General features: G+C 38.2%; 1 protein-coding gene across 2 annotated transcripts; it reads right to left on the bottom strand.

Annotated features, from left to right (window-relative positions):
• Nucleotides 1–461: 461 nt before the first annotated feature.
• Nucleotides 462–1,735, bottom strand: LOC122197335 (uncharacterized). 2 transcript variants are annotated; one of them, XM_052770394.1, is made up of 2 exons: nt 1,546–1,735; nt 462–1,305 (listed from the first exon to the last, which is right to left on the bottom strand). In XM_052770394.1, exon 2 carries the CDS (start codon nt 1,243–1,245, stop codon nt 652–654), a length of 594 nt encoding a protein of 197 aa, XP_052626354.1. In that variant the 5' UTR covers nt 1,246–1,305; nt 1,546–1,735; the 3' UTR covers nt 462–651. The 2 variants fall into 2 exon arrangements, with proteins under 2 accessions (XP_052626354.1, XP_042757039.2); XM_042901105.2 differs by lacking the exon at nt 1,546–1,735 and having other exon boundaries at nt 462–1,537.
• Nucleotides 1,736–10,074: the final 8,339 nt, after the last annotated feature.

The following is a 10,074-nucleotide window of genomic DNA, read 5'->3' as shown; positions in this document are numbered from 1 at the left end:
ACTAAACTTTTTTTCGTTATCTATTTGCCACTAAACTATTGAAACTGTTCACATTTTACCCTTATGACCGGTAACAGCCGGTCATAAAGGTAAAATGTGAACAGTTTCAATAGTTCAATGGCAAATAGATAACAAAAAAAAGTTTAGTGACTAAATGTGACAAAAATCGAAAGTTCGTTACCCTTTCAAATCATTATCCCATATATATACACCATATCAAGTGATCAACCCATCATATTTTTTCATGAAAATTAAGGTTAATTCTTAACTCTCTTCATCTTTTTCATTGTAAGTCGTAAATCATTACCTTACTTTTGGTTCTTAACTGATATTTTTACCATTTTCAAATAAGTTTTCGGTCTCAAACTCTCAATTTAAAATGCGACAGGTTCTAAAGCAAACGTATACTTTTGGAACATAAAGAAATATGATTTTATTAGATACGTGTATAATTTAGATGCTAAAATAAAATGTCAACCGATCGCTGAACTAATTATGCCAAACTCACCTTACATCAAACACATTAGATAAAAACAATAGACTCTCAAAATCCGATTTCATCTTTTGAGATTTAATTAATAAGAATGAAATAAATTTTATTAATTTTAAAAAATATATAAGGTTGGATCTTAAGATTCAACCGTTGGAAATCTAATAAATATCGAGGATTTCGAGGATAGATCGATTACAAAGGGGACAACAACCTCGATTTAACATCAACTCCCTCGAACACACCCTACAAAACGTATGCCCGCATGGAATAAACGCTGCACCCTTTTTCCTTCCCATACACACGCAGCACACCTGATCCCTGCTCATATCTTCCTTCTTATGATCCTCACCGTCCGTTTCTTCCAACAGTCTCATCAACGATATCCGCAACGGCGAACCAAGATCCGCAGTCGACGTACGTGGCAACGTCTCATTGGCTGCTTCATTGTTCGGACTCAAAGGCTCGGCGGTGGTCCGGAACTGCCGTTCAGCAGCCAATGCCGCCGCGAGATTCATTCGAGGCGACGGAGAGATGCAATCGGGATAGGAATTGGTGTCCGGCGGTGTTAGATTCACGTCTATGACATCTATTTGATGGATCGAGTCAACGACGTCGTCATCGTCGTCGGCTCGGGTGCTCATGGTGGAAGGTCCGATTCCGATGCCCCAAGCGGATCCACAACAGACCATACTCTTTAATCCTAACCGTTCTTGGAGACTCTTCCGTCGTCGGAACCTATCGCCGCCGTCCATGGTTCTCTCCCTTAGGAGGTCGACGATCGTTCTCGTGCTCCTTTCTGTCTCTTCACTTTCCTGCAAAAACAGAGCCATTAGTTCACCGAGTCGACTCATTTTTTTGACTGACAACCAAACAAAATCACTCTCTGATTGATCTGAATCGCTCTATCTGTCCATGAATGATGAATCCAGAGAAAGCGCAATTGGGTTCATGAAAAATGGTGAAAGTGGCTTTAAAGAACAAAGAACACGAAATCTGATGTAAATATAAATAGAAAAAACCCAAAGGAACAGGAGGAGAGAGAAGGGATTTACGTAAATCACGTGAAATTATGAAAGATTGGAAAGGAAAATTGATAAGGGCGCGCACAGCACCTCCATCGTCACCTTTTTGTGAGGAAAGTGATAAATGCAGAGAGATGGGTTTTGGTGGGACAAAAGAGAAAGAGAGAGAAAGATAAATTTGGGGAAGAATGAATTGAAGTCAAAAAGAGAGATGGATTGGGGTACGTCGTACGAGACTACGAGTTCATCGACTGCTCCGTCGATTTGGTTTTAAGTGGAGTAAATTACAGAAACGAACCCTAAACTATGTGTTAATTTGTCCTTTCGTCATTTTCGTATAAGTTTTACAAATAAGTACTAAGTTATGAGTTAATGGCTAATTGTTTGTAGAGCTAATTTATTATGTTATGTCTACAAAAATTATTTCTGTAAATCATTTTTGATTTTTTTTGGCAATAGTTAAATATTTCTTAACGTATATTTGAATGTTATAACTTTTATATTTTAATTTATTGCTTTTAGTTTATTATTTAACAAACAATGTAGTCATACTAATGAAAGTACATAAAATTTTGTTTATAGTATTTGTTTAATAAACTAGATGTTAGTAAAAAATAAAAATATAAAACGTAAGTAAAATGGATAAAAATATTTCCATTAAAGATGCTATGATATTTCATTTATTTCCAATTAATTTTAAGATATTTAGCTAATAAATTTTGTGTTTGATTGTTGAAAAGTTGGGTATATGTGAGTTAGTTGGGGTTGGTTATGGATTAAAACCGAACTAATCAGTTAATCGAAGTTTTTAACTATTGACTATAAAAAGTATATTATATAAATATATTAATACCTAACACACTTATGAGCAATACATTTTCTGCACTTGAGACTTTCACCACCATAATTTTAGAATTTGTCAACTTTTGTCCCTCTCACTTATTCTCTGTTGATAAGAGACACATCTTCAAACCCACAGTTATGTCAGCATCAACACATGTGTTGACTTAATTTCTAGATTCATCTTTCCCCGTTGCTTTTTCTTTTGTCGCTCCAATTATTCACCGTCTTCTCTTCCCATCTGCTTTCGTTACTTCTCATTCGCTTCCGATTATCTCTATTTCTCTCTCCATCCGCAAATCGAGCAGTGATTTCTCAAAAATATGGCAAGCATTAGAAGCAATATGGCAAATCCACGATGAAGACAATGGCAACACACGACCAAAGATACAACTGCTGTTACAATTTCCAAAGACAACAGTAAGGTAATGTTTCTTTTATCTTATATTTGTTTCTTCTTGATTTCTCGTTCACACATCTCAAAAAGCTCAACTAAAACTGTTTAGGGATCGTTCTCTGCTTATATATTTTCGTTCAACTGATGTCTTTATTTTAATTGTTCATTCCAATTAATGAAAGTGTTAACTGAACTCTGTCTTTGTTGTGATTGTTCCCTGGTGCTATTTTAGGAACCTCTACTGGCATCGGGACTGAAACTTCATGGGTTCTTGAACTTTGTGGTGTGCATGTTGTTATGGGTGTTAGGAATACATCAGTCGGAAGAGAAGTCAAAGAAGCAATCCCAAAACAAATCCCAACTGCCAAATTCGATCCCATGGATGTTAATATAGGTTCCATAGCATCCGTAAATAATTTTGTATCCGTTTGGATATCTCTAGCTCTTATCTCACTGCTTTTTTTTGTGTGGTTGTAAGTTTTAGTGTTGTAAAAATCTCAACTAGGTCCCGATTAATCTCTGATTAGTCCCTAGACACTATCCAGCCGACTAGGGCGCCTATCGATTAATCTCTGTCTATACAGTGAGTGAAGCAGTAGAAAAAGATGAAATTCTAACACTTTGAAGAAGTTTTATCTCAATAAAAATTGTTTGAGGAATGGCTAATGTTGTATTAATCATATTAACCAATTGTGTTATGATATTAGTGATATTTACGAACTTTATTATGATACTAGTCATATTTAATATTTTAAAATTTAATGAATTAACAATCTATGGTCATCGATCAATCTCCTGATTAATCTCCGTCTAGTCGATTAATCTTTTAAACCCAATCCACCGACTAGCTTTTTCATATGCGTTTCATCTGATTTTGGTTAATTGATTTTCAAAATTTAGGGTTCATCATCATTTTAATCAACCGATCATGGAATGGGGAGGAGTTTGTACTGAAAAACCAATTGTTTCCCTTTTTCTTATGAACTTCAAGGTATTATTGTATTTGGATTTGATCTTTGTGGACCCTGATTTTTCGGTGAAGAATCTGTTGTTTTGTTTGATATACAATTCTCGATTTCATTCTTTTTGTATGGTGATAAAACCTTTGCGTGGTGATGGTTCTAAATTCGAAAGGATAAAATGGTGACAAACAAGTCATGTCTAACGTTATTTAGAATCTTGGACAATATACGATCATAATAAATAATATATGGTTGTTGAATATTAAATGATAATAAATATTAACAAAATAAATAATATATGCACCAAAACCGAACTACAACCAAATTAATTAGTTAATGAAATTTTTTACAATTGATTATTAATTAAAATCGATTTGGTTATCAGTTTTAGTTAGTTAAAGGGGTTCGGTTATTGGTTATTATCGTTTAACCCTTATGATGACAAATGACAAAATATAGAAAGTACATTGCTATAAAACTTAAAAACCAAAAGTATATTGCTATTAAAAACACGTATCAAAAACCACATGGCTATTAAACATATTTATAGATACCTCTTTCACTCTTGAAAGGTCGTGCCTAATCATAAAACAACACACTTATGGCCATCAAATCGTTAAAATGATGGTCTTTTTTTTTCTCAGAGATTGATAAACAAACATTTTATTATTCAAAATAATAATGGAAGAGAAAACAATATTTTAAATTTTACAAGCCTAAAAGTCATTATTTTAACTATAACAATTAAACCAACATCTATTCAACCATATTGTGTTTAGATTAACCTCAAAAGCGACAATCTCTAAGGTTGATCCACAAAGAGCATGAACAAGATCTACTAGACTTTCTAACTGATCTACATAATATTGTCTTTTTTCTCCTTGGCCTTGAAGTCGGCTATGTGGGCGAGATACGTGCGACGACTTTAGTTGCTTATAAGGAGCAACTAGGGTTTTTATTAATGTATTCACTATTTTTCAAATAACCATTTAAAATCCCTTTTATTTATGGAAGCTTTAATCATTTAGTGTAAACCTTTTTATCACTAATATTCTAACACCTGTGGAGTTAATCTGATGGCCAGTCTGAATGAAGACGTTTTTGAACCTCTGACTAACCTGGTCTTTCCTCCACCCCCTCCTCCATCATGTAGAATCATTGATGAATATTATGGATCTCTTGACCTGAATCGGACTCATGTGGGTCCGTCAAACGCTCCTTCTGCTAGCGATTGTAGCTCCTCCACCCAAGAGTTAAAGAAGACAGTTGAAATTGGTAAAGAATTGGGGTTTAAAATTGACTTGGAGGGTCCAATTCTACAGGAAGCAATGGAAGAAAATGGTGAGATCAACATTATCCAATGAATTGTACGAGTCTGAGTATAAGGAGTATAGGAGAAGTACATAATGTCAATTAGGCTAGGAGACTCAAGTTGAAGTATCATCTCTCTTATTCGGGCCTTCAAGAAACACAACTAGTCAACGGAGAAGATGTAGATGTCAATGGATGTTAGGATCAAAGTGAATACGGTCACACAATTATGAAATCCACATGTAGATCAGGGGGGATGCTATGTTGGTTATTTTCATAACCAAAACATAAACACGGAAGCATAAACATTGGATCTTTAATCTCGAATCTAATTAAAAGAAAACTTAAACATGAAAGAATGATTGCATACCTTGTTCCATTGAGATTTTCTGATCTAGAGATTAGGAAGATTTTTCCAGTTGATCTCAAGAGCTCTCTCTAAAATCCCCCAGCAATGAACCATACGAATTTCTTAGTGTATTTTCGTGTGTCTTGATTTGTTCCTCATCACATATATTTATAGATGGAGTTAAACCCAATGTGAGAGATGGAAGGGATCTTGAGTCAAACTGGGAACTCAACCCACAAGGTAAGTAAATATTCTATAAATCGGTCCATCAACAATTTATACTCTTACCATAATAACTGGATTTAATAATATATCGTACATATTTATGAAGTGGTCCCATAATTATCCAACATGCTAAGCATCTGGGATGCTCGGATGCTACGAAAATGTATAGGGACTTGAGGCTGAGCTATTGGTGGCCCTGCATGAAGCGGGAGATCGCCGGGTTCGTAGAGCGGTGCTCGACCTGTAGGAAGGTCAAGGGCGAGAATCAGTGGCCTCATGGCAAGGTTTAGCCACTACCCATCCCCATGTGGAAGTAGGGGGAAATCACCATGGACTTCATCATAAAGTTGCCTAGGACAGCGAGGGGAGTGGACGCTATATGGGTGATGGTAGACAGACTAACAAAGAGTGCCCACTTTATTCTAATCTCCGAGAGTATATCCGCAGAGAAGTTGACAGATATTTATGTTTGTGAGGTGGTGGCTAGACACGGGGTGCCTATGTCTGTAGTCTCCTACTGGGATGTCCGGTTTACTTCCAAGTTTTGGAAGAAGTTTCACGAGGAAGTGGGCACTCATCCACATTTCAATATGGCATACCACCCTCAGACTGACGGCCAGAGTGATAGGACGATCCAGACGCTAGAGGACATGCTTCGGGCATGCGTATTGGATTTTGGAGGGAGTGGGGACACATATCTCCCACTGGCAGAGTTCTCGTACAACAACAGTTATCATGCCAGTATTGACCGAGCTCCATTCAATACATTATATGGTCGGAGGTGCAGGACCCCAATGTGTTGGGACGAGGTTGGACATCGGGTCATGGGGAGCACCGAGGTAGTGCTCAAGACTACCGAATTGATTTAGCAGGTGCGCGACCGTTTGCGAGTCGCGCAAAGCCGTCAGAAAGTTATGCTGACCGACGACGTTCAGATCTCGAGTTTCAGGTGGGGGATTTTGTATTGTTGAAAGTGTCGCCTTGGAAAGGGATTATCAGGTTTTGAAATAGGAGCAAGTTGGGGCCTTGGTTTATAGGCCTGTTCAGGATTTCGGCCCAAGTGGGCAAGGTGGCCTATCGTTTAGAGTTGCCAGAGGAGCTTAGTCAGATTCACAACACCTTCCACGTGTCCTAGCTTCGGAAGTGTGTTGCTGACGAGTCCGCAGTTATCTCCTTGGATAACATTCAGGTGGATGGGAGCCTGAATTATATTGAGAGACCAGTTGCCATCTTAGACAGGAAGACAAAGAGGCTTCGAAAAAAGGAAGTGAAACTGGTAAAGGTGCAGTGGCAGCAACGAAATGGCTCCGAATGGACTTGGGAGCCGGAGGAGGAGATGCGGGAGCATTACCCCGATCTGTTTGCATCTATGGACTTCGGGGACGAAGTCTAGTCCAAGTGGGGGAGAGTTGTAACACCCTAAATTAGGTATGACTCGAAACCCTCGGAGATTTCCATTTTTGGCATAAATGGTCCCTTGAAGTATGTTGGGCGTACTTATGGGTACGCTTAGCGTACTCTTCATGATTGATCGCGGAGGGGCCTTACGTATGCGGGGCATACGTAAGGGTACACCAGGCGTACGCAACAGAAGGCCAAACCCTAAATTCTGGACTTAACCCCTATTTAAACATCTCTTAGCCTCTTGGACCAAACCCTATCAGCCTCTTTAGCCCCATTTCGTCTTCCTACAGCTGAGTTAGTGTGTGAGTGAGAGTTGGAGCTTAAGAAGAAGGTTTTGGTGGCCATTTTGGAGTTCTTTTCAAGAAGGAGAGTTGCTAAGCAAGCTTGGATCAGTTTGGTGCTTCAAGAATATGCATTGGGACATCTTGCAAGGCTTCTGGAGGTAAAAAGCTTGCACCTTTCCATTTAAATCTTTAGATCTAGATAGGGTTTTCTAGTTTTGCCCCTTGTTGGACTTTGGACCTCTTTTGGTGAGTTAAGCAACTCCATGAGAGGAGGATAGCAGATCTAAGGTCCCTTGGTCGTTTAGAAGCATAAAAATGGAGCCTTGGTGGAAGTATTGGTATCATGCATTGTTTAAAGACCTTTGAAAGGTCTTAATGAAGGTTTTGGGTATATGTGAGGCATGCAAAGGCATAAAGTTGGCAACTTTATGCCTTAGGACGTATTAGACAACTCAGATCTGGCTTTTGGACGTAAAGGAATCGGGTATTAAGCACTTAATGGGGAAAGTGCTTGATCTGGAAGAATGTTGGGCATACTCAATGTATGTTGCGTGTAGTCCTTAAGACCCAAGTATGCTGCGCGTACCAGAATGGTACGTCGAGCATACTCGCTATAGATTGGGCCGAATCTATTTTCGGCCTTTGAGCTTTTGGGCTTCATTTTTGTTATTAGATTGGTAGAATTCTGTGAATTATGGGCTATTTCATCTGTTATGGGCCATGGATATATTAGTTAGGCCTTATTGGGCCAAAAGGCCCATTAGAATTATGGACTTGGATTTTGGGCCCAATAGCAAAGGAAGGATAGTTGGGCCTCATGTATAGGTTTGGAGTTTGGGTTTTCCCTTTGGCTAATCTTGGGTCCTAACATGGATTATTATTATTATTCAGCTCGGGAGGTTTCAAACTATTCGGAGAGCAGCTTTTGTATTCGACAGATTGAGGTGAGTCTTCTCACCATACCCATGGGTCTAAGGCACCAAGGCCGGCCCATTATGTGATTATGATATATGTGTTAGTCATTATGTGATTTGGTATGATATGTGATTTTTTGTTTTGCATGAAGACCCCGGGGGGAGCCCGTGACATTGGATGTAAGACCATGTGGGGTAGCCTATGACATTGGATGTAAGACCATGTGGGGTAGCCCATGGCAGTCCTAGGTAAAGACCATGTGGGATAGCCCATGGTATTGGATGTAAGACCATGTAGGGTAGCCCATGTCAGTCCTAGGTAAAGACCATGTGGGGTAGCCCATGACACTTTTACATGTTTTTGTGTATGCATGGCTTACGTGATACGTGTGTAGCTTTAATTAGCTAGCAGGATATGTGTATGTGTATTGTGTGGTATGCTCTGGGGAACTCACTAAGCATTTTGCTTACAGGTTGTTGATTTGTTTTAGGTACATCTGATCCCAAGGGCAAGGGCAAAGCGTGAAGGCACGACGTGCACTCTATCTCTCTTTTTCACTGTTAGGGTTTGGGGACACTCTGATGATTTGAATAAGTTGTAATGAATCGTTGATTTGAAAACAATTATGTTGGGATTTCATGGTTTAAGCAATTATGTTTTATTAATTAAAAGTGAAAAAAATTTCTTTAAATATTTGGGTCGTTACACTCTACAACCAGCTCCCAAAGAGACTCCCTTCAATACCTTTTAAGTACCTCACGAATACAATTACATGCTACATACACTAAATAATTCTTGGACTGAAAGGTCTCACACTACAAACAGTTGGACTCAAACAAGAGTTGCGTAATAGAGTTAAATCTAACCTTCTAAAATTATCTAATCCCCGAAACATGTAACCTAACGTATTCACTTAATAGTTACCCGATATTATTGGAGGTCCCTAAAAGCACAAATCAAGCAGCATTCGAGCATCGAGTAATCTAACCAGTGCCTCACTAAATCAGACCATTCTATCTAACAATCTAAATTCTATACTAGCATGCAGTTCTAAAAGCTCAACCAACAAGCATATAAAGGCATCTTTCATAACATCCTATCATGCAATCCTAAGAAGATCATTCGCCCTAATCTAGCATGCAATTCTTGTATGCTCATACCAGAATAATAAGCATAACATATGTATGGATATTTTGGGAAATACTTACTTAAGTTTGGCTGACTGCACACATCACACCCCTTTTTCCTAGAAAATCATTTTTTGAAAACCATTTTCTTTTAAAAGATTTTAAAAATCCCCAGTTTGAGTTCAGACACACCCTGGAGTGTGCCCAAATCCCTCAAACCAAGGCTCTGATACAAAATTGTAACATCCCAAAAATCATAGTAATTTTTTTTTCATTTTAAATAAGTCAAAATATTCATTTATTGTTCCAAAAACGGCCATAGTCAAGGTATTCTCAAAACATCAGAGTAATTTGTAAACATTCAGTGCGGAATAAATCTCAAGTGGATGCACGAGGATCAATTTGGGCCCTTCCTTTTGAAAACAAAAGTACCTAAAACCATAAACATAAAACTGTAAGCACAAAGCTTAATAAGTTCCCCAAAATACCACATACCATACATCTATTGGGCCCCGCACTGTTGGGTTTAGAGCACTATAACACTCCTATGGTGCACATGTAACCCTTAATGCTTTGGATCTATGTTTTCTCTAATTATACATGGATATTTTCATTTTCCAAAGCATATATCCGAACCAGCATACAAATTGTCAAATGAACAATACAACTAGTTAGATGACTTACCTCTTAGAAGGACTTGTAGTTCTTGACCTTTGAAAGCTTGAGAACCCCAAGTGTGATGCCT

The sequence above is a fragment of the Lactuca sativa genome, chromosome 4 (genome assembly GCF_002870075.4).
Source record: "Lactuca sativa cultivar Salinas chromosome 4, Lsat_Salinas_v11, whole genome shotgun sequence".
NCBI lineage: Eukaryota > Viridiplantae > Streptophyta > Magnoliopsida > Asterales > Asteraceae > Lactuca > Lactuca sativa.
Note: the sequence above shows the minus strand (reverse complement) of the source record. Positions and strands in the feature narration are given on the sequence as shown.

Bases quoted from the DNA above. Each gene is read 5' to 3' on its own strand.
- LOC122197335 (XM_042901105.2), bottom strand. From the start codon at position 1,344: ATGAGTCGACTCGGTGAACTAATGGCTCTGTTTTTGCAGGAAAGTGAA.